At 37.7% G+C, this 25,599-nt stretch overlaps 1 protein-coding gene and 1 long non-coding RNA gene across 7 annotated transcripts in view; both read left to right on the forward strand.

Annotated features, from left to right (window-relative positions):
* Positions 1-13,196, forward strand: part of LOC137237323 (uncharacterized) — a 31,773-nt gene extending 18,577 nt beyond the window's left edge. For 5 of the 6 annotated variants that reach the window (XM_067760819.1, XM_067760824.1, XM_067760820.1 and 2 more), the window contains 6 exons: positions 2,429-2,557; positions 2,628-2,747; positions 3,865-4,054; positions 4,285-4,382; positions 4,455-4,584; positions 7,878-13,196. In XM_067760819.1, coding sequence (XP_067616920.1) covers positions 2,429-2,557; positions 2,628-2,747; positions 3,865-4,054; positions 4,285-4,382; positions 4,455-4,584; positions 7,878-7,996 — 786 coding nt within the window. In that variant the 3' untranslated portion in view covers positions 7,997-13,196. The remainder of the gene's footprint in view (positions 1-2,428; positions 2,558-2,627; positions 2,748-3,864; positions 4,055-4,284; positions 4,383-4,454; positions 4,585-7,877) is intronic. The other variant, XM_067760823.1, reaches the window with a different exon arrangement.
* Positions 13,197-24,242: 11,046 nt separating this feature from the next.
* Positions 24,243-25,306, forward strand: LOC137237326 (uncharacterized). Its single transcript, XR_010948907.1, has 4 exons — positions 24,243-24,541; positions 24,607-24,744; positions 24,812-24,913; positions 24,985-25,306. It is a non-coding gene; the product is annotated as an uncharacterized lncRNA (long non-coding RNA).
* Positions 25,307-25,599: the final 293 nt, after the last annotated feature.

The raw sequence follows: 25,599 nt of genomic DNA on the forward strand, positions 1-25,599 counted from the left end.
GTAGAAAGTGCGGGTTTGAGGAGGAAACGATCGAGCACGTTTGGTGCTTGTGTCCTGCGTTTGCGAGGGTAATAGTCCAGCTATTAGGAGCTATACAGCTATCTGATCTAGAAGCAGCAAGTGGCATAGTTCTAGAAAGCTTATAGTATTTGCGGAGAAAAAAAGTTATTTGAAACATAGGTCCTAGTTTTCCAAAAGGTTCTTCAGTTTTGCATTAAACAAACTTTTGTTAACATTATGTGCTCATCCAGTTTTTGTGAGGGCCTCACGAACCGGTGAGTTCAACCTAACCTAACCTATCCACTTCTGAACTTTACTTGCTCCTTTACTTAAACAAATTTCTAAAAGGCGTATGTATCACATAACTCTTTCAGCTAGGGAGATAAATTCATGAAATTTTGCTAACAGTGCTTTTGTTGTAAATAGCCAACAAGCCTTTTTATTCCAGCTCAATTTGAGAACTAACCTTATACCTTAATCTCAATTGAGAAGCTGCGTACAAAAAAGGTCATTGATTCGAACTGCTTTCCAACTTGATTTTTAGACGCACCGTTTGGCCGGTACGTAAGAAATATAATCTTTTGTTTGTAAAATACGAGGTCCTTGTATGGATAACTAATAAGCTGACAAGTCAGGCTTGGGTCTTTTACTAGTTGTTATGCAGTCAACAAATAGTTTGACTGCAGGGTACTTTAGGGTCGTTACTTCTTTGCAAATATGCATGTATGTTGTGGATAGCAAATTGGCCACTATCCATATCAATATCATTCCTTCATTCATATACATGCATAACTGTTGCCACTTGCGCTTATATACATTCATGCAACAAATCTTAGAAAATAAATTATCCTTGAAATAGTTGGCAGCCTTATAAGTGCAACTGAATCCAAATTATTAACTGGCAGCAATATATGAATAATATTGTAACGAACTTAGTGCAATTCCTCTTATTTGCAACCTTCTACTAACGTTCGTATCGCTAAACTGTTGAATAAATAACTCCAATATTCAATAATGCAAATTGGTCTTTATTAGACTACTTTGAAAATACTTCACAATAACACTTATACTTCGCAACTGATAGCGTGCTTAAATCAAACTGATTACTGCCTACTCAGCTTTCGCTCGTTTTATACTGTCTGTCTCGTTCGCATACCTCTAAGCGTCTTTTCTGCTAGAATTTTCTACTTGGTTACCAGCTATACGCGTCGCGTGTGTATCTGTAGTTTATAGCCTCTCGCATAGCCATATGCGCGTGTATATGTGAGTAATGATGATTGCATACTTTTGTGAGTACCTCAGATATATGCATGTGTTTGTGCGTATCTCTCCGCTGCTTGTATGTACATTTGTGTAGACATAATGATTGATTTGTTTATGTACATACAAGTGACTGCTTAGTATCGGCTTAGAGATGATAGTATCCCTTAGTGTAGCTAATATTCGTCACAATATATAAAAAGACGGCGCTGAAAAAAGTATTTATTTTAAGAGTGAATTAAAGCGAAATTTATAAATATATCCATAAAACTGCAATAAAGAAACGATAAGTAAGTGACTTTTTCGGGAAATATTGAGCTAAGTACCACCTATGTTCATACGTATAAGATTGACAGACTTCGATAAAATTTTGAAGACGATGGAACTGTATTGTATATTGTTGTACCATTTTGGGACTACTTCGGCACCTTTTCAGCAACATTTCGGGATAACCACAATAGTCTAAGAGCCCGTGACTGCCAGACCTTTGTCATTTTATAAAAGTTGAAATTTCGTCAGTGCATACTTCGGTGGCCAACGTGGTGTGATGGTAGCGTGCTCCGCCTGCCACACCGTATGCCTTGGGTTCGCACCCCGGGCAAAGCAACATCAAAATTTTAGAAATAAGGTTTTTCAATTAGAAGAAAACGACGACGCAAATTGGAAGAGAAGCTCGGCCTTAGATCTCTTCGGAGGTTATCGCGCCTTACATACTTCCAACTGAAGCAGGATCGTTGGTAAAATGACAAAGGCCTGGCCGTCACTGGCTCTTACTCTACAAAATTCTTTCGAGACTATATTGGAACCAATTCGGAACGAGTTCAGGATTGCTTTCGGATTTGCATGTTTATAAGTTTAGATTTATTCACTCTTAAAATAAATACATTTTTCATCATGGAAATGAACTTTACTTATCAATAGTCCATTTTAAGAGATGGTTACATAAATTTTCTAAAGGACGATACTTTCAAACTAAGTAAAGATACTTAAGCTTCATCAGCTCTCTATGCAATTTCTCTTGCAGAATTAGGATGAAGTAAAGCTTTTCTTTTATTTGTCATACATTGTTAATATAGCAATCCGATTTCGTTAGACTCTATAGCTGGTTGATAGGTCAGCTAAAAACTTCAATGCTTATTATTGTTTTATTATATTGTATCTTATACAGACAGTCAACACACTCCTAAATCGTTATAATGGTCAAATATCACCATTCGACATGGCTCAGTATATATTTTGGACTGGTGATGAGGCGGGTGTTGCAAGAGCTGTTGAAGAGCTCATCGATCGAGGAATGGTAAATCTATTTTAGAAATTCAAAATTCAATCAACTTGAAACGTACTAAAATTAATATTTTTTTCGATAGATGTCGCGCGAAAATGCCTTAGAATTTTTACGAGAAGTTCGTCTTGGTATTGAATATTTGCAACAATCATATACAAATCGCATCTTCCCTGAAGCTGGTCTTAATAATAATATCGATAAGGTAAGGAAATAAAATAAATGAATTTTATAGTGAAGAAACCAATTCAGTGATATATCATAGAAATATTTTTGAGTCTGTTCCACTATATGGGTTCCGAAAGCTAAGCTTATTCCGCTTAGCGTGTATGATGGCTTCAAAGGCATTTTAAACTTAATCTCGCTTAAGCAAAAATAGAGAATTTCCTACCACTATCAATAAACTCTTACTTTAACAGCCTGTAGGAAAGAAAATTCCTTGAAGGATAAAATTTGAATATTTTTAGTATCCATGAAATATGCTCAAACTGTTTTTGATATTCCAAAAAACTGAGTAATGCTAAAAATGCAAATTCAAAACAATATCTGTCAGGATATAAGACTATGGTCGCATACTGTACCGTAATTTATTTTACACTTCCACGGGTGAGGGCAATATCACCTTATTTCGGCTGAAAGTTTGAAAACACGCAAGAGGAATTCTCTCTGTCAAGACATATAAAACGTAGGAAGTTTTCCGTTTTACAACCCCCCAACAACAAAAGACATTTATGAAAAATTGTCTAAACAATAAACAAAAAAAATACCACCCAAGTTTGCAATGCAATGCTGCTAAACCATTTGCACCAAGTCCTGAGCTCCCTAACTTAGGGAGTATAAGAGTACTTTTTGGTAATTTTACTCATTATGCATGAAATTATGAGTTTAACTTTTAAATTATGTATTTAACTTTTAGCGCTTTTGTATTTAACTTTTGCCGCTGAATGTTAGGTCAGATCGAAAAGATATTACCTGTTTAAGTGGTGCGTTCTTCAAGTATTCTGGAAAACGTTGAATTTTTTTAGAATTGTTTCAAACATTTTTATTAGAAAAAGCTCCATCTCAGAATTTTTTCTAAAACAACCTGTATCACAATATAGTTTATAGAAAGTCCTGACAGAATTTTTTCATAGTCGCCCTCAGCTCAAAATGTATATAATTTATGGTGGGATAGGGCGTTTATGAAACAATTTTTGATGTACGGGGTTTTTCGAACAAATGCTGATATAAAGCATTTGCGAAATAGCACCCGGGAAAGGAGTTTCTTCTATTCAGGCGTCAACTTTATGCCTAATAATTTATATATCCATATTTGATTTCAGAAAAATGTTGACTTCCAACAGAAGAAAGCAGTAACGCCGCAAACTTTGCCAATTACAAATGAAAGTCACTTACTTCCTTATAACCGATTAGAACGATTATTACACACTGGCAATCAAAATCCAATTAAAGCAGCACAAAAAAAATCAGTTTGGCATAAATTACAAGCTTTGAGCAATGATGGTAAGCAAGGTAATATAATGATTTAAGCAGTGGTGGGCAAACCATTACGGCCATATTTGATAGTAGTATTAGTGCGTCACTGTCGCTTGTTGACTTTCCTTTCTTTACGGAGCAATTTACATACTATCGAGTGAAAATATGAAAATGAATTTTTTTTTGTTCCGAAAGGAACATAGTGGCTCAAAACCATTTATTGTGCACTACGACGTAGTACAACTTTCACACTTTTTTTTTTACAGATTTAAATGATTATGACGAGACCGGTGAAAGAGCTAAAATATCACAATTTTTATACAATGAATACACTTTGGAAGATATTTTGTATAAATTGGCGAAGGTGTGCAATTTTTCAGTGATAATTGAAAAGAACATAGGCATGTCATTAATTTTTACGGGTTTATCCTTACAGATTATGTTCACACAATCGTTGTCGCATGGATCCGACGAAGCACAGCTTGAACTGAAAAAATTAACAGATTTCTTAGAGCGAGAAGGCAATAGTGGTGTTATACCGATTGATTTGCAGAAAAAAGTGTTACGTATGTAAATTAGTATAGCTTTATTATAAAGGGATCGAAAATAATCGTGTTTGGTGTTTTGGAAATATCACATTTAACTATGCACCGCTTTTATGACTTCATTTTACGATATATATATTTTTTATCACATTCATAAACAGAGCTGCTCAACCCCACTTACATATAGCACTTTTGTTTTTGTTTTGCCCTGCAGAATAGGCACAGATACAAATTCACACTTTGAATATAAAAAACATTTTCATAGCACTCCCATATGCCCTCACATATAAATTCTATTGATATAAAAGTGCCTGAATTTCATATGAAAGTGCATGGAAAAAACACTTCCATATGAAGACAAGGTATGATATTCAAAATTACACTAACAAATTGACAACAAACAATTTTTCAAAAATATTGCAGCACTGGGAAAAATTTTAATTCAAAATTATTCGTTAAGGGGACCATCAAAATTCGCACCATTTTTATAAAAAATAAATCTTGATTTATACTTTTCTCATTAAAAATTAAATTTTTTTATGTTTGAAATTTTTTATCAAAAGCTATTGCCATGTTTCAGATCATCATGCATTATAGCTTTTTATACTCAGCTGAGCAGAGCTCACATAGTATATTAATTTTGTTCGCATAACGGTAATCCGTAACGGCATAAACTAATCGAGATATATATAGACTTCTATATGTCAAAATGATCTGGAAGAAAAAAGAAATTCATTTCGCTATGTCCGTCCGTCCGTCCGTAAACACGATAACTTGAGTAAATTTTTGAGGTATCTTGATGAAATTTGGTATGTAGGTTCCTGGGCACTCGTCTCAGATCGCTATTTAAAATGAACAAAATCGTACCATAACCACGCCCACTTTTTCGATATCGATAATTTGGAAAAACCGGAAAAGTGCGATAATTCATTACCAAAGACGGTTAAAGCGATGAAACTTGGTAGGTAGGTTGACCTTATAAAGCAGAATATAAAATTGGGAAAATTTTGGACAATGGGCGTGGCACCGCCCACTTTTAAAAGAAGGTAATTTCAAAGTTTTGCAAGATGTAATTTGGCAGTCGTTGAAGATATCATGATGAAGTTTGGTAGGAACTTTACTCCTATTACTATATGTGTGCTAAATAAAAATTAGAAAATGGGGATACGAACACGCCCACTTTTTAAATTTTTTTTTTTTAAAGTGAAATTTTAACAAAAAATTTAATATCTTTACAGTATATAAGTAAATTATGTCAACATTCAACTCCAGTAATGATATGGTGCAACAAAATACAAAAATAAAAGAAAAAAATGAAAATGGGCGTGGCTCCGCAATTTTTCGTTTAATTTGTCTAGAAGACTTTTAATGCCATAAATCGAGCAAAAATGTACCAATCCTTGTGAAATTTAGTAGGAGCATAGATGCTGTGACGATAACTGTTTCTCGTGAAAATGGGCGAAATCGGTTGAAGCCACGCCCAGTTTTTATACACAGTCGACCATCTGTTCTTCCGATCGGCCTTTAACACGATAACTTGAGAAAAAATCGATATATCTCTACTAAACTTAGTTCACGTACTTATCTGAACTGCCCTTATCTTGGTATAAAAAATGGCCGGAATCCGACTATGACCGCGCCCACTTTTTCGATATCGAAAATTACGAAAAATTAAAAAAATGCGATAATTCTATACCAAATACGAAAAAAGGGATGAAACATGGTAATTGGATTGGTTTATTGACGCAAAACATAACTTTGGAAAAAACTTTGTAAAATGGGTGTCACACCTACCATATTAAGTAGAAGAAAATGAAAAAGTTCTGCAGGGTGAAATCAAAAGCCCTTGGAATAATGGCAGGAACAATATCGTGGTATTACATATATAAATAAATTAGCGGTACCCGACAGATGATGTTCTGGGTCACCCTGGTGCACATATAGGTCGATATCTCGAAAACGCCTTCACATATACAACTAAGGGCCGCTCCCTTTTAAAACCCTCACTAGTACCTTTAATTTGATACCCATATTGTACAAACACGTTATAGAGTCACCCCTGGTCCATCTTTATGGCGATATCTCGAAAAGGCGTCCACCTATAGAACTAAGGCCCATTCCCTTTTAAATAATCATTAACACCTTTCATTTGATACTCATATCGCACAAACGCATTCTAGAGTCACCCCTGGTCTACATTTGTGTCGATATCTCGAAAAGGCGTCCACCTATAATACAATGGCCCACTCCCTTTTAAAATACCCTTTATCACCTTTCATTATTTGATACCCATATCGTACAAACTAATTCTAGAGTCACCCCTGGTCCACCTTTATGGCGATATCTCGAAAAGGCGTCCACCTATAGAACTAAGGCCCACTCTCTTTTAAAAAACTCAATACCACCTTCCATTTGATACCCATATCGTACAAACGCATTCTAGAGTCACCCCTGGGCCACCTTTATGGCAATATCTCGAAAAGGCGTTCACCTATAGAACTAAGGATCACTCCCTTTTAAAGTACTCATTAACACCTTTCCTTTGATACCCATATCGTACAAACACATTCTAGAGTCACCCCTGGTCCACCTTTATTGATATATCTCGAAAGGCGTCCACCTAAAGAACTAAGGCTCACTTCCTTTTAAAATACTTATTAACACCTTTCATTTGATACCCATATCGTACAAACACATTCTGGAGTCACTCCTAGTCCACCTTTATGGCTATATCTCGAAAAGGCGTCCACCTATAAAACTAAGGCCAACTCCCTTTTAAAATACTCATTAACACCTTTCATTTGATAACCATATCGTACAAACGCATTCTAAACCCTGGTCCACCTTTATGGCGATATCTCGAAAATGCGTCCACCTATGGAACTAAGGATCACTCCCTTTTAAAATACTCATTACCACCTTTCATTTGATACCCATATCGTACAAACACATTTTAGAGTCACACCTGGTCCACCTTTATGGCGATATCCCGAAATGGCATCCATCTATAGAACTATGGCCCACTCCCTTTTAAAATACTTTTTAATACCTTCTATTTGATACCCATGTCATACAAACACATTAGAGGGTTACCCTAGGTTCATTTTCCTACATGGTGATTTTCCCTTATTTTGTCTCCAAATCTCTCAGCTGAGTATGCAATGTTCGGTTACACCCGAACTTAGCCTTCCTTACTTGCTTTGATTGTAATTTTTCGATCATCTAAACAATTTGTTTAATAAAATCAATTGTTACGATCCCTGTTATTTTTATTTGAAAAGTTTAGTAAACCAATTTTATTTTCTACTTTTCAGACATTCTCTACCATGCCCTTTCTGACACGTTAGCCGAGAGACCGGAGTTGCTGTCAGTTGCCAATATAAATCTTGCTAATCCCTATAATCGTCTTCCTCTACGCACCTTAGAGCCATAAAATAGTGAATATGAAACAAGTCATTCCATAACATAATTATACTCAACAAACAATAAATAGATTTCGGATTTTGTGCAAAAAAATGGGACTTAAAATATGTTCTATCATATTTATAAGAAAGATCAGTGTTGTTTTTATAGGAGGGTATGGTTTTCGGGTTTAAATCATCCTTAAATAGCGGTATCCACACATAAGAAAATCTAAAGAAAAATTTCGTATATATTTCTTGTGGGAAAAAAGTAGCAGCCAAGTTATTTTGACATTCCTTTATATTTATGTTCCCTATTAAGCGGCGTCATTTCCGTGAAAGTGTGAAAGTGAATATTGAGTTTGGTTTGTATATTTATAAAACAAAGACAAATCAAGATATACTTTGAACAAGGGCTTTTGCCAAATGTTATAGGGCTCTATAAATATTTAGTTTAAAAGTTTTTCTTTATTTTGCTTCAATTTTGTCCTTCGGTAGATCTTACCCTTCATCGTCCTAAAGTAAAAAAAAATCGTAATAAATTTCTATTGTTCAGCGATACTTTGCGCAGATGCACACCCCGACTTCCCCTATATACGAGTTAAGCTCACAAGACCATGCGACTCACAAAAACAAAAATGCTGAACCACTTTTAAGGCATTCTTGCAGAACGGCAAGTTAAATTTTTAACTCAAATATTCAATTAACCCTAGAAATTTGATTTTGAGACAAATTCTTTTTATAACGCTCATTTCGTTGTGCATAGTCTTCAATAAGATCAGTCCCATAGATTTATAAAAGCACATCGATTGATTTTTAAATCAATTTCTGATAATTGAATGGTGTTAACGGGGTGCGATAATTGCATGCAACAAAGTTTGTATGCAGCCAGCTTTTGAATGAACTAAATATTTCAAATTCAGTTTATTGCATTTGTAATTGGCATTATAGGTACAAATATATTCATAAATGTTTGTGCTGTGTGTACTAATTCAGCCTTTTCTTTCAAATGCAATTTAAAATTTAATTTTTTCTGGGTGAACTGGTATCGTTTATAAAATTGAACAATGTCAGTGTTGAACTTCTTTCAAAAGTTAAGATAGTACATATTTTCAGGCAACATTTTTTTCCATATAAATCTGATATTTACAAATAACACATACATACACATACATGCGTACATGGATGCAATATTTATTTGTTCGAAAATAATAATTGGATAAGGCCCGGTTTATCAGTGGTTGGTTAAGCTAAGCTTAAATTAAGTTTGCTTAAACTCTAGTCAAATTTAAACTCCAGTTAAACTACTGAGTAGTTTTTCAGTCACAGTTTAAGGCCACCTTTGGGGTATGCTGTTTTGTGCGGCAACATTGGATTTTTTATTATTTAGATAATTTGTAGATACGGCAACAGCTGGATTTTGTTAACTCAACAAACATTGAAAAAAATCTGCTGTGAAATATATATGTATCTAGTTCTGGAAGTGATAACCAAAATCAATATTTAATTATTCTTAAACCATATAGTTCGAGTTGGCATCCAACTTCATTCTCCAGTCACTATCCACCCTTTGAGAAATTTTGTAAAATTAAAAGTTTTCCAGCTGATCTCCAACGTCATTAATATTTTCCAATTATTATCCTAATTTCGAGAGATTTTGAGAAATGTACAACTCTCAAATGAATATTCAACCCTTTTTTCCAGTTGAAATCTTACATTATATATCGAGTTGAGGCTGACTGGAAAAAAATATCCAAGGTGGTACCACCAAAACCAACAGCTGTTTATTGTGAGAAATAAACACCTGGTTGATAGCAGGCGGTGTGATGGTAGCGTGCTCGGCCTGCCACACCGAAGATCCTACATCAACATCATTGAATCATACATTTGAGTCCAGTTAGAGAACCGCAAGTTGTAAATTACATTTTTTCAACTTAATTAATAGCATATTTTGCTTTATAAAAGGTTTCCTCTTTTGCTGAGTGGCTATGATTCTCGAGGTGAGCCCCTGTTTCGAAACAACTTTTGAGATTTTAGAAGTATGCTTAGTTATCAACATGAGCACTAATGGTACTCAAGCCCAAATGCTTGTTGGGTATATTCGATGCCATTTCGTACGAACGCAAATAACTGATAGGTTAGCTAGAGTTAAACCCTGGCAAATCGGCCGCTTAAGCTTAGCTTAATCTTCGGTTAAAGTAGACTGAAAAACTGCAGAATAAGTTTAAGCGTAGTTTAACTGACAAACTGAGTTGAACTTGTACTGAAAAACCGGGCCTAAGTAATGAAAGCCTTTAGCTTTGGCGGCATCCAAACTACCTTAAATCAGGGTACTCCCATTCAAAAGGCAGTTTAGAATTTGCTACATGCAATATTTATGCATAAATACATGTGTATAAACATAAATACCTATGTATATCTAAAGTGCTTTAAAGTTAGCGATAAATACATATTTTTATTATTTATTATACATTTCGTCGCTGCGCTAACGAAAATAGTTATGTGTGTTTTTTTTCAAATTTTTATTTATTGCATATTTTATTATCACTATATAGAGCCCACTGCATATGCCGTTTTATTATATCTCTTTTGGTTTAGAAGTGATCGAAAACAGCTATGTGCTCGCAGTACTAGAAGAACTCTGAAAAACGGTTATGTTTTTACTTTCTTATAATTTTTTTTAATCGCTAGCGAAAGTGCTTTGATTTCAATGTAAAAATAATTACAAACCATCTCGCTTCCCAAGGCAGCCGGTTCTATAAACCGGAGCGACTCGGAATATTTCCAGACCAATGGCTGTCATTTCAGTGTAACCCCATTTAATTTGTTGCGTCCTTCCCACCCCATTTAATTTGTTCATCCTCCCAGCAGATCCTTGCAGCGGGACTGCGCCATATTCTCCTGCTCCGAGAAGGTATCGAATTCAATCCGGGACCTGTACCTGACCCCGGTCCAGAGAAATGGTTTTGCTGCATTTGCCGGAAAATAATCTTTTTAGGACGGTCACACTCTTGTCAGAGTGTCACGTGCAAGTGATGGTTGTATCGGACAGGATGTTCTGGGCTAGACCCCAAAACCCGACGTCCTCGTATCTTTTATAAATCTTTCGTGGCTCCTTGCTGTTCACGCCCAAGGGTGTTCCGTAGTCTGCGCCTTAGCGCCACCACTACCTTCTAGCAGCCCCACTGCTCAGCAAGTCACAACAATTGCCCGCTGCTGCTCACGCCCCACGGAGCCACCAGCTCATACGACCGCTCCTACTCATAAGTACAATCTCCGTAGTAGAGTCAGTAGCAATGCGGAGCATCAGCCGCCGTCCCGTTTTCTTCTCACCCGCTGCTCGACACTAGCATTAGAGTAGGTCAGGAAAACAGACTCCTAGTCCCTACCACCATTTGCCAGCACAGAATATATATGTTTGTGACATCTGATAATGCGGCTCCAGCCTTGGACGGTGCCACTTTCCTAGATGTTCTTGTCTCAGAGACAGCAGCCCCCAAGGGTTTCATCGCGCCATGCTGTCAGGCCGCAAACCCAACTACAACGGATACCCAAATGCTTACCCAGGGACGTCCAGTGCCAAGGCCACAACAGAAATTGCGTCTTGGCCTTCCTCAACTCAGGCGTAGTCACATATCACTTACCCGTTACACTTCATAATTCTGCAGTTAAACTGTAATGGGTTAACTGGGAAGATCACGGAGATAGTTGATTTAATGAAACGGCATAACATCCGCATTACAGCGATCCAAGAGACCAAACACACAGCAATATCTGCTCTGCAGACCTGTTCTGGACATAGAGTCTAGATCGCGAGAGCGGAAATGGAGGCGGTTTCGCGTTTATCACCCACCACTCAGTGCAATATAATCTATTTGATCCCGACATCGGCATCACGCTACCGACTGCCTTACACCCTAAAATCTTGGGTGTGACGTTAGATGAGGCTCTACATTTTGGAGAGCATGCAACCGCAATTGTATCGAAAATCCAGAGCCGTAATAAAATCCTCAAATCTCTTGCCGGCAGCACTTGGGGTAAAGAGAAACAAACGCTCATTACTACTTACAAAGCAATTGGCCGGCCGATTGCATGCTACGCGTCCCCGATATGGTCGCCAAGCCTAAAGGTTATACTCATTGGAAGAAAATAGAGGGCCTGCCAAAATTCTGCCCTCAGAACCGCTACGGACTGTCTTCTTATGTCCCCAGAACACAACGTACACAATGAGGCGAGAGTACTCCCTATTAGGGAGAGAAATGAAATGCTAAACAAACAGTTTCTGTTGAATACCCAGAAACCTGGGCACCCCAACAGACATCTGATTGATGAAGCTGCACCTCCCAGTGGCTTAGGGGGTCATCTCCGTAAGCATTATGAGGAAATACGGCAAACATTTCATACATTTCCCTACCGCCAGAAGCAAATTTGAATCGTGTTTGAAAGCAGCTATGTGCTATAAAACGGCGCAAATATTTATCACGTCGTATTGGGTTAAAAAATATGATTTTTCCCTTCACACATCAATAACATACTTTCAATAAAATATTTCAAAAATACGACATTTGCAAAGTTTTGCAAATGGACACCAGAAATAAGTTTTTTTGATCTCCTGAAAAGTTACTGAAAAACACATAACTATTTTTGTGAGCGCAGCGACGATTTTTTGTTGTTTATTTTTTTTTTTTGCCTTTAAAAAGAAGTAAATTTTGAATACTGCAAAGCAGCATAACCGAATTTAACTCGTAACAAATAACAAAAAAAAAAAAAAACTGCGATAATAATAGAATTTAAACGCGTTATTGTTTTAAGAAAAAAGTCATTAGATGCGAATAACTGGAATGAAATTGTACTAAATTTCAATGGGTTGTTATAAAAAATTACGCCCCAACAAAAAAAAAAAAAACATAAAAATAAAGATCAAATTACAATAGCTTGATTTGTATTAATGCATGAAAATTTTAATTTAAAATCAGATTTTGTTGTGATAAGAAAAATTCTGTGAACTTTTTTGACGGATTTAACGGTATATTTTACATATATGCAAGTTGCCCTATACCCTATACGATAAATAATCAGGTGGTATACATACTTACATATAAATATAAAAATTGGTACTTTTAAAAAATGTGTTGTAGTTCAGCTGAGCTGGTTTATGATTTTGGATTTTAAAAAAATTTTTGATTTAAAATATATACTAACTAAATAAATATGAAATATTTATTAGTGGAATCATTTTGTTTTAATGTGATTGTGATCTATCGAGTGAGGGCCATGGACTTTGTTCATATCATCTCGAACGAAATTTTGTAAGGTAAATAAAACAAAAACTTTAAAATTGACTTAAAAGGATAAAATTAAAGAAATTTCTTAAATATTTTCTAATGATCACTAAAAGCATCAAATTAATAATTCCATACAAAAAACGTTTATGAAATGATCAAGAAAAAATGTCAGTTGTCAAGTGTTCGCGAAACGGTGGTCCAAAGAATTTAGTGAGCCTTACGTAGTTTAGGTTAGATTGAAGTGGCTGCCTCCGCTGTCCAAGCGGCGACTCACGTAGGCCGTTGTGGTCCGTTGGGCTACCACGCGCAAGGGCGGGGCCCTATTACCTATTTCCCTACTTCCAGCGCGTTTGTCTGATGAAACGAAAGATGTCGTTTGTGTTTGCAGATTCAAGCTCCACAAGGCACCCAAAGGAGTGTCTGTTGAGGCAACGGTACCTGGTTTTCAACAGTGCGGGACAGTGACACAGATAGTGCTCTACGCTTTCTATCTCCTCTTCGTCCCTACAGCTGCGGCAGAAGTCATTTGTCTGAAGGCCCATATAAGCACCGTGAGTGCCCATGAGACAGTGACCTGTAAGAAGGCGCACTAGTGGGCTTATAGAGATACGGCTTAACAATGTCACCGATTGCGATCTATTTTCATCCAGCTTAGGCCAGATTTGCTTGTATGTAGGTTCCATGGCCCATTTGGCGTTTGCTTGATCCGTGAAAAGAGATCGCAGGTAGTGTTTGCAGGTGTTTAGAGAAGGGCTGGCCCAACCAGCGGAGGTTATTGTTTGCAGGTTGGTGCCTTCCTAGCTAGCTTATCCGCAGCGCAGCTTCCTGAGATGTCACAGTGGCCAGGAACCCATATTATGTTTAGGTTGCAATTTTCAGCTAGTTTGTTGAGGGGTTCTCTGCACTTCAATGCGAGGTGTTAATGCATTGCAGGGATTTTATGGCAGCTTCGCTGTCCGAGAAAATTGAAATAGAATTGGTCACCTGCAGGTTAGCAAGATAGAGGGCTGCTTCCCTGATAGCTATAAGTTCAGCCTGAAAAATACTGCAGTGGTCGGGTAAGCGAAAGATTGTGTTGATACTTACCGCGTTGCAGGAGGCACAGTATTTACCATATAGATCAGTGGAGAGAAGGAATAGAAGTATATTTTCAAAGGCTTTGGTGGGAGTGAAGGGAAGGGCACCGCTAGTAAGCATTGGCGCCATCCTCTGCACTCTCGTTACTTTGCTCTTATTAGATTCGATATCGAGTGCCGTCCACCATACGCTGACGGCGTAGAAGAGTATGGGTCTCACCACTGCCGTGTAGATCCAATGGACGATGCGGGGCTGGAGACCCCACCTTTTTCCTATTGCCGACTTACAAGCGTAGAGATCCATTGTGGCTTTTCTGGATCGTTCCTCTACATTTCGCATCCATTCACCCTGCAGTGTAGATCCAATGCACGATGCGGGGCTGGAGACCCCACCTTTCTCCTATTGCCGACTTACGAGCGTAGAGAGCCACTGTGGTTTTCCTGGATCGTTCCTCCACATTTCGCTTCCAGTCTAGCTTCTTGTCTAGAATAACTCCGAGATATTTAACCTCGGTAGAGAGTTTGATTTTTGCGAATGTTCCGCTGGTTGCGTGGCGAAATAGGGGTTCGCTTTGCCTTGGAACCCTCAAGGTATTCAGCCGGCTTGCGAGATAGCTTTGCAGCGGTAGAGGCAGTACTTTTGTCCGTATAGGACTTAGTGCTGTTTCCAGCCATCTGCTGAGGAGAGGTGCCCGGTACGGGCGTGGGACGGGCCTCCTGTGCTTGCTCAGTCGGACGCTGTTTTCCCTATTTTGGGCTAGCTTTGCTGGCTGCCGCGGGATTGGGCTTGCTCTCAAGGGGTTTAGTCCTTCCGCTAGTTTGCACATGTGGCCGAAGAATATGTTGGTGCCGTGAAGGCCTAGTCGCCGCCGTCTGTGCGGTTCCCGACGGATTGGGTACTTTTTTAACGCCTAGTCCAAGGGCGGCATCTTTACCCGTGCAGGAATCCGAGGCTTGGGTTTTTTCTGTGTTCATAATTATTGGTTCGTCGGCTGCCTACTGAGATGACACCATTCGGCAGCCTGAAAACGAAGGGAAAGGGGAAACAATGCGGTCGACTGCGGTAGAGCCCCATACCGCAGCAAGTCGCCGTTACTCCCGGAGGCTCCGTAAGAACAGAGTCGGATGCCCCTGACTGCAAACCATCCAATGGGCACAGAAACGCATAACACCCTGGATTAGAGGTGGACCACCTTTTCAACTGGGCGTGGTCCGGTTCCCACCTTGAGGCCACGTTTAAAAACCATTTCCATATGCCTGAGCTATTAAGGAGCTGGGCACTAATGGAAATGATTCCTAAACTTAGCTAGCACTCCCCTGGAAGGGGAAAACTGTTGTGCATATTACCAGCCGGCACCCTCTGGGAGGGTTCAGCCCAAGGATTTTTGCCAGCCTTACGTAACTAAAGCACTTTTCACCACTTTACTTAGACCAATACTAGAATACAGATCAATGGTCTGGAATCAACTTACTTTTCTCTTTAAGGAATTTTCAGTTGGACTCTGCGTATAATCTTTCACCTTATACAAGTCGGTGGAAGCTTATCAATTTTCCAACTCCTGCAAATCGTAGAGAAATGCTAGGCGTTATTTTTATGGCTAAACTACTGAATGGATTGATTTCTAGCCAAAGTCTTTTGAACGAAGTAAACTTTAAGGTCCCATGAATAAGAAATTTGTATCACTAGTTAGTGCACTTCTCAAAAAAACTTTTTGTTACCAATTTCCAAAGACTTTTTAGCAAATGGGCACAGGGGTGTCCTGGTTTCGCCAAGAAATATATTGTCAGCTTAATGTGAAAATGTGCTAAGTCACTTTTTTTGAAAAATTGTATTTTAATGCAGTTTTAAAACTGAATTCAAAATACATCGATCACAAAAAAAAAAAAAATATTTAAATTTTTCATTTTTACGTGCTGTGGGCAATGATGTGTAAATGTGCTAAGTCAACCTGTCAATAATATCAATCTGAATTACTAGTCATTTCTTTGTGCGCGCATTTTATTTATTTATTTAATTCATTCAGTCTAAAAGTACATGCTTTGTTGTTGTTATTGTATTAACGATAACAACACTCCCCGAAGGCTTTGGGGAGTGTTACCGATGTTGATGGCCCTTCGCCGGATATAGATCCAGTACGTTCCGGTAACGAAGCACTATTAAGGTACTACTAGCTCGACCATCTCGGGAACGATTTATATGATCACATTAAACCTTCTAGGCCATCCCGCCCTCCCCACCCCCTAGTTCCATGAGGAAATTGGGGTCGCCAGAGCCTCGGCTGTCAAAGATACAGGATTCGCCACGGTTAGGTGAGTTGACAATTAGGTTGGAGAAGCTATATATTGCGCTGAAAACCCCTTGAGAGGGTTGCGAACACAACCCCTTGAAATTGGATTTACTCAATTGAGACATGCCTTTTAGAGTTGTGCTTTTTCGTTCATTTCAGAGATTCGAATCTTTCGTTCATTTTCTGATGAACGAACAAGTTGTTCTTTTTGTTCATCTGTTCTTTTTTTCAAGCAAATTTGATCACTGCTGCTTGCACCCGCGAAAAAAGGCAACAAGGTATAGATGGGGGTGTGTATGCAGCAATGCTTTGTGTACGTATATTTAAATGAGTAATGAATAAATAAGTTTATATATGTATATGTATAATTAACTTCAAAAAAAGTTACAAATTTTTGAAGATTCAGGAAATTGAAAGAGTACAGACACAAATTGTACATAAATATGAACTTTTCAAGTTTAATAAATGTAATAATTAGATTTTTACAAAACATGTTTTTCATAAATAGTCCATACATACATTGTTTTAGCAGTGCCACACACAAAGATGGCCACACATATCTTTAGTGTAAGTGGCATCGTCGACATTCGTGCTCACTGTGAATTTCTGCGTATATATGTATGAATTTACAATGTTCGCGAACAAGAAGAGAGAAAGAATAACATTAGATAAAACGAACTAAAAGAACAAATGAACTAAAAGAACAAAAAGAACCGAAATCGAAGATCTAGTTCACTTGTTCAGTTGAGAGACCCGGTCAATTGAACAAGTTCAGAACGAAACGACCCAACTCTAATGCCTTTGGTGTATGATAAATGCTTTGCGCTGACCATAATCTACTTCAATTCTTACATGTCGATAACTACATGCTTTCTTATAGACTAGTAAAAAATAGAAAACAATTCAAGCTTAAACTTATTTAAGCTGTTATTAAATTTAATAACACTACTGAATCGATTTGCTAGATGTATATTCCTAGTTATAGGTTCATTCATTCGTTTTATGAGTTATTTCGATACATAATCTATTATGCCGAAGATCACGCAGTGGAATATATGGAATGAACAAAGTAGATAAATCAGAGCAATTCGTGCTAAAGTTTATTACATCATAGGCAAGCATGAGTAAGATAAAAGTTCTTCTGTCATGCAAAGCCTGAAGGCCAAGCAACTTGCGCTGGTGGTATGTGATGGGAGCCCGTCTGGCCAGTGAGGCATACGTAAAGCAATATGTGTAAACATTTTTTGAACTCCCTCAATTTTATAGGAGTTAGATTCATAGAAAGGGTTCCATATTATTGAGCAATATTCAAGACCACTTCTGACCAAGGATATATAAAGTGCCTTTAACGTCATAGGATTCTTAAAGTCACTGGTGTTACGTCTACTGAACCCAACAATTGCAACAAATTTTGAAAGAACGAAATCAATGTGACTAGAAAAAGAGGTTTAGAGTCAAAAATTACACCAAAGTATTTACTCTCTTGACAACAATTAAGAGATTTAGCATTTAGTTTGTAGATAAAGTATGTGGCAGTTGTCTTTATGGAATAAGACACAACACAGCATTTGTTTGAATTTAAAAATAAGTTATTGTCTGCGCACCATCCGGCAAAAGATTCCAGATCAGAACCGTTAGAAATAAAATAAATAAATAAATGTAAGGCGCGATAACCTCCGAAGAGATTTTAGGCCGAGCTTCTTTTCCAATATGCGTCGTGCTCCTCTTGATTTTCCCTACAAATTGGCCGGACGGGACCTACTTCTTTTATGACGACTCCGAACGGCATTTGCGAAGCAGATGAGTTTTCACTGAGAGCTTTTCAGGGCAGAAATACACTCGGAGTGCTTGCCAAACACTGCCGAGGGGCGACCCCGCTTAGAAAAATTTTCTTCTAATTGAAAGGCTGTTACGTAACTGCCTGATGCGGAGAGGAGGAGTGGCGGTGTGGCATGGTAGTAGCCCGACTGAGGCTCGTCGGCTTTGAGGCGCGGTTCTTGCCACTTCTCGTTCCCCAACAGTTACATAGCAAAATTGAGTTCATGCCTGAGGGAAAGTATCTAAACAAACTAAAGAATAATAAATATAGGAAAGCGGGAGAAAACCTGTCCGAGTCAGGTGGAGCCTTCCCACCCCTCCTGTTCACGAGATGTGAACAGCCTTTGGACTCTACTATGGCTCCGCTTCCCGAGTAGAGTCCCCTTATACCTGACTAATGTCCGTCTTTAGGTACCTACGTACCTTCCATCTTTCCCCTCAACTGCCCCAACTTACCATCAGTTGCCGCAAGGGCAACACCTACACCAACAAAGAATTGCCTTTAGCCAGACATGTTGTTGCTGAAATTACCTATGTATGAAAAATAATTCTCCTCAACCCATACAACACAATATAAAGACGCTGATTCCAAGGAATTCCAACTTCAAATTAATAAACAATATTTATTAAAATAACTTATAAATGACTCCTTACAGCTAATCAAAAATTATAACTCCTGTTTCATTACTTCTCCCCTAATCCAAATCTCAAACTTTTAATTTTTGTTTGAAAGGAAAATTTACAAAGGAGTATTAATAATTATTATTACAAAGAAACATTAAAAATTCAACAACGGCCTAATGTCTATCTAATCATTTATTCACAAGTACACGTATAATCATATATAAAAATGCACGTACGTGTGTCTTTCACTCTCAAAAATATGTCAACAGCAATATCTGTATAGGAATATGTGCCCTTACTCAGAGAACCACTCTACATAAATAAAGGTATGTGCATATGTTTTCTTCAAAAAAAAAACTTACCTCGCTTATCCGTATGATTTTGGTACCAAAAACAACACCCAAGCTGGAAGTAAAGAAAGAAAACAAACAACATGTGTAGATCAATGAGTTATCCCTGATACCAAAGAGGATTATCTATCCTCTTTGATCTGGTGTCTCTTATTATCTATCCTCTTTGCTACAACTACTGCATTGCCCGCGCACACATAACGTGGTTTGTGTTTTTGCTAAACGTCATTCATTTTTTCCGTGCTGCCAGTCAGTAAGAAACTGTTTCTATTGTAAAATTTTTGGATAGTTTCTTTTTTGGTCCTTATTGAAAATGGCTCTGACCTCCACTAAGCGTCGCGGTGAAGCAATGAATAATGAGATGGAAGTTATCAAAGCTCCTCGCATCAGTGAATCCTCCCCGAAGCACTGATCAGCGCATCCTTAAAAATAACGAGTTTATAACGAAACAAATTCTAGACTCTGAAAAAAGACTTATTGAGTTTGTCTGTAAAAAGATAGAAGACAAATTTGAAAGCTTAAAGTTAGAGGACAAATTTGTGGGCTTAAAGCAGGATTTAAATGAGCTGAACGATAAAGTATCTCGTCTGGATGCTGTATTTGATCGTTTAGGACATCTCGAGGAAGAAGTTTCTCGTCTGGAGACAGCACTCGTGCGCATTGGGCTTCTGGAGGATGAAATATCTGCCCTAAAGGTAAAGCTGACCACACAAGAGAGCGAAAGAGAAAACCAAGTAGCTGCTTGCGACGTCCGGGTTCATGGTATCCCAGCTGAGGAAGGGGAAAATCTCCGAAGCATTTTCCACCACATCTGTTTCACATTGAACTTGCAGCCACCCCATAAACAGCAACTTTCGGTCTCGGAAATTATGCGACAGTGTCACTGATCCAACCATCGTCATAAGGTTCAAGTCTCCATCCGATAGAAATACCCTCCTAAAAACAATTTCGAGCTTCAGGCGTCCGAACCCTGAAAATAAAAGTAAACGAGGGCTCCGTCTAGTAGATGTGGGTATAAACTCCGAAGCTCCGTTTTACGTAAACGCATCGCTGACGAAACGGAATTATGAAATATTTAAGGCAGCGATCCGCCTTAAAAGAAGGAAAAAAGTAGCCGCTGTCTTCACAATCAGAGGCATAGTTCACATAAAGCGTAAATCCAACGATAACCCCGAAAAAATCCCTAGCTTGGAGTCACTCAAGGACTGAGAATTCAAGCCCAGATGATGGTAGCTCCTTTCGAGACGAATCTATTAATCGATCTACTAATGCACAGAACGATCTTCCACTTATTTAGTGTAATAAGTATATTACGTATAAGTGTCATTTCTTTCCTTTCTGTTTCTTTTCCTCTTTCACCTTCATATGCCCTAGCAAATTGCATTTAACCAAAAGCAGTGCAAAACTTATTGCCAAACCTTTTTATATCTCTGGTGCTAAATTATTATAAGTCCCCAAGTTTCAAAGACTGCTCTCGAATGTTGCTGCGCATACTTAGCAGGCGTGCGAAAGGCATAAATATCAAACACATCAACGCGCAAAGCCTCTATAGAAAACTTGATGAGTTAAGATATCTTTGTGAGGCCTCCGATATAGATATTATCTGCATCTCCGAGACCTGGTTTTCTTCACGCCATAACGATGAGATAGTGAAACTAAATGGCTATCGACTTTTCAGAGCTGACAGAAGTGGTCACGGTGGTGGTGTCGCTATATATGTTAAAAGTAGTTTGTCCTGTAAATAACGTTGTAGTTCTTGTACCGGTGATTCTGTAGAATTTGTGTTCGTTGATGTTTTTTCATCAAAGGGTGATAAGCTCCTTGTCGGCTGTGCATACAGACCTAATCGCCAAGTAAATTTTGCTGACTTTACTGATTTTCTGCAACCTCTACTCTTAAGTTACGAAAATATAGTCCTAGCTGGTGACTTCAATAGCAACCTGCTCACAGATTCAAGTCTTAAGCTAAGTATGGAATCTCTGGGACTCTTCTCGGCTAACATTACCATACCAACACATTTTACCAACACTAGTTCCTCGCTGCTAGACCTCTTCTTTGTAAACGACTCAGAGAAAGTACTTCTTTACGATCAGCTGTCTGCTCCCAATTTTTCTAAACACGACCTCCTATTCATTACTTACAACTTTCAAACGTTGTTTACGCCGAGCTCGTTTACATACCGTGACTTTAAAAGTATAAATTATAGTGCACTTGCTGAAGCAGTGGAGTCTGTCGACTGGAGATTGATTCGAACGATGGCATCGGTGAATGGGCAAACTAAATTCCTTCAAGACAGTATAAATAAGCTTTTCGACGACCACGTTCCTACGAAACTTAAGGTGACGAAACACAATAGCAATCCATGGTTTGACGCCAGTATTATGCATCTAATTCACTTGCGTAATCTAGCTTATTCCCGGTGGAAAAGATACAGAACTGTGGAAATGCACATGCGCTTCAAAGCTGCACGAGTCACTGCCAATAAAGCCATAAGATCGGCTAAAGTACATTTCTACGAAAATAAGTTCAGCACCGCTTTAAATTCATAAGAAACTTGGAATAGGATCAAGAAAATTGGAATTGGCAAATCCAAGGCCGATCTCTCTGTCCCCCCTGATGTAGATGTTAACGATATCAATGATAGTTTTTTAAAGTTACCTCCCTCGGCTGCTAATGTATGTATTGACAACTACGGTGATCGTGTAAATGTTGATGCTAGTCCCCTCGAGTTTGTTCGTGTCGATGACTGTGATGTTGTGAAAGCTATACCTTCTGTGAAGTCCACCACTATAGGCTTAGACGGAATATGTGCAAAATTTGTGAAAATTATTCTACCCGTAATCCTGCCCCATATAACCTATTTAATAAACTCTATCCTAACCACCTCTGTCTTTCCAAAATGTTGGAAAGCTGTTAAAGTTATCCGCATTCCCAAACAAAACAAAGAGTACAGGCCAATAGCCATACTGCCTTTTCTTTCGAAGGTCGTTGAGCGCATCCTACATGGGCAGATTGCCACATATGTGCATGTAAATAAACTTTTAACGGACCATCAGTCCGGTTTCAGACCAAAAAGGAGCTGTACTACGGCACTTATTTCTGTGGTAGAAGATATACGGGAGCGCATAGATGATAACTTTACGGCTTTCCTAACCCTTCTTGACCACTCTAAAGCCTTTGACTCTGTTGACCATACCCTACTATGTAAAAAGCTGGAAAACATGTTTAATTTTTCCAGTCATGCAACCAACCTAATCAGATCTTATCTAGACGGCAGAACGCAGGCAGTATGTGTAGATAATAGAAAGTCAAACTTGTTAGACGTTTCGCGTGGTGTACCCCAAGGGTCAATCCTTGGTCCTTTGTTGTTTGTATTGTACATTAATGACCTGCCTCGTGTTCTTAAGTATTGTGACGTCCACATCTATGCTGACGATGTTCAATTGTATACGTGCTGTCCTGTGGATTGTATGAGTTTATGTATAAGTAACTTGAATCAAGACCTTAGTCAAATAGGTGTATGGGCTTCCATGAATGGTTTATGTCTAAATCTTAGAAAGTCGAAGTGCATTGTTATCCGTAGAAAGCCGCTAGCTACAAATGGCTTAAACCATATTATGTTTGAAAATTCTGTTATAGAATATGTTGACACGGCAAGAAATCCTGGCATAGTTTTTAACAAAACATTGTCCTGGAGAGACCATATCTTTAGAACCGTAGGAAAAGTGCACGGTATGCTCCGTACACTGTGGTTGACACAGTATTTCACTACGCTACATATTAGACTACTTTTATCCAAAGCGTACTTAATACCTACGCTCCTCTACGGCTGTGAGATTTTTTCTAACTGTGACGATGTGAGTAAAAAGAAGCTTAATGTTGCCTACAATAACATTGCTAGATACGTTTACGGGCTAAATAGACTTGATCACGTTTCCTGTTATTCTGCAAAGCTGCTAGAAATTTCTTTTGACAATTTTTTAAAGTTTAGAACACTTATTACCTTGCATAAGATAATCTACACGAAGGAGCCTTATTACCTATATCGAAGGCTTCAATTTCTTCATTCTATGAGGACAATGGTTCTTGCACATGTTAAACACCGTAAGCTAATTTCTGAACGCCAATTCTTCGTTACTTCGATCCGTCTTTGGAACTCCCTTCCAGCCAGAATAAGACAAATAAGTAATGCACTGCATTTCAAAAAATAATTATTCTTGTTCTTTAATTGACTCACCTCTCCTTCTTCAACTGACTCTCTTTACTGATCTTCTATCCGTTTTTCTTGCCACCTCCTATTTCCTCAAAGGATAGAACCTAATATTATTACTGTACTACCTACCCTTGCAATGTCCCCTTTATTCTTATTTCTGTTCTGTGCCCCTAGGCTAAGCTCTTTAAAATTTATTGTAACCATTTAGTCTTATTTTATTCTAAGTTATTGAAACATTTTTTGAATTTTCGCCTTTGTTCTGTCACTGTTCTGGCTAGCACTATAAAATAATTTTGTCAAATTGTTGTGTTAGGAAAAAATTTAATAAAATACAAAAGTATTGCAACTAAGGTATCCTCATTCAGAGTTTTGAAAAAAAAAAGTTTAGTTCAAAAATTATTCAGTTTTTTTCGTCTCCTGTAAAATTTGTAAAAAGTGACTTAGCACATTTTCACATTAAGCTAACGATATGTGCGTCCAGTTCATTACCAGGTAAACGCATCAGAGTTGCATTTTACATGTTTTTTCATTCGAAGGTGGTCATAAAATGTCAAACTTTGTTTATGTTTACATTTTTTTGTTTATATACGTTTGATGTGAAAATTTCTTATTACGCAGTGGTTTTTCAATGTTTTGCAAATTTTTGTAAGAAAAGAAAAAAGAATTTACTTGTGTTTTGTGTATATTTAAATATGGGAAAGTATTTTGTGCAATATTAGAAAGGAGAAAGCGGGTGTGAAGCTTTTCACAATCACGCAAGATCCAAGGAAGAGGAAAAATTGGGAAAAAGCTTGTGGCGTTAAGTTTCCGCAAAATGGCTTCATTTGCTCGCTCCATTTTCAAGCCCCTGACCTTATTGTGGGAGCGAAGAGAGTAAATTTGATGCCCAACTCCACTCCGTCGCTATATTTACCGGCTTTTATGTAAGTATTCACTTTCTCGATTGGTGCAAGATATAAAATGAAATATAATTTTATTTATGACTTAGGAGTACTAATCAAGAGTTGGTTAAAAACGAAAGTTGTCTCGTCGTCCCCAACCGTAATTCCTAGGGTGATCTACCAAAATTTCGGACAATACTTTCGCCGCTACAAAGTGAACCTTTAATCTCTAACATGAAAGAAAAGTAAGTTAATATATGCAAGTTATTTGATAAAGTCCCTTCTACATGTTTGGTTTTTTTTTCTTTAAAGTGACACCTTTGGAGCGAAAAGCCAATACTTGGCACGGAAAAACTGCAGCGCATAAACGGATATACATAATGTTCAACAAATAAGCTGTGAAACCCAGACGCAGTAAGTTCCCATAGTTTATTCACTTTACATTTTAGTCTTTCTAATACCTCATATAAATTTAAATTATTTAGTGAAATATTACTCCAGTGCGCAATGGAGTCAGAAATTACCCGCTTGAGGGTGGAAAATCTTAAGCTACGTGAGGAGAATGAAGAATTGAAAAGAAAAATTGCCAACACCGCCATCGTAATATCTGCCGTGGAGTCTGTTTTTACAGAAGGACAGATGCAGAAGATGTTGCTACGTGGTAAGTGTTTTCCGTTACCTTGTATTGTATATATACTAATTCGCATGCGTAGAACTTAGGAGTAAACTACCATAACTTTTATTTGTGCATAGAACTTGGGATTGGGCTTAAAACCAATTATGTATTCAACATTACAAAATAAAACAAAATAGTTCCCAGCCAGTATTTTTTGAAAGTTTTGATCAAAAATTATTTAAATATCATACCCCAAGATAATTAAAAACGTTCAAATTTAAAAGCATTTTCTGTTCGAAAATTAACGTATCGTCGAGAGAAAAATGTACCATAAATGTGATTATTCTTGAATAATCATTTATGATTCCTATTTCGAAACGCTCTTTATTCATATTTGATATCATTGTAATTGAGCTCTTATAGTTTTAGAGTAATATTTGACTGCTTTTCACAGTCATTTTCTGATCATATTCGTGAATATATT

Source organism: Eurosta solidaginis, chromosome 1, assembly GCF_040869045.1.
Source record: "Eurosta solidaginis isolate ZX-2024a chromosome 1, ASM4086904v1, whole genome shotgun sequence".
Classification (NCBI taxonomy): Eukaryota; Metazoa; Arthropoda; class Insecta; order Diptera; family Tephritidae; genus Eurosta; species Eurosta solidaginis.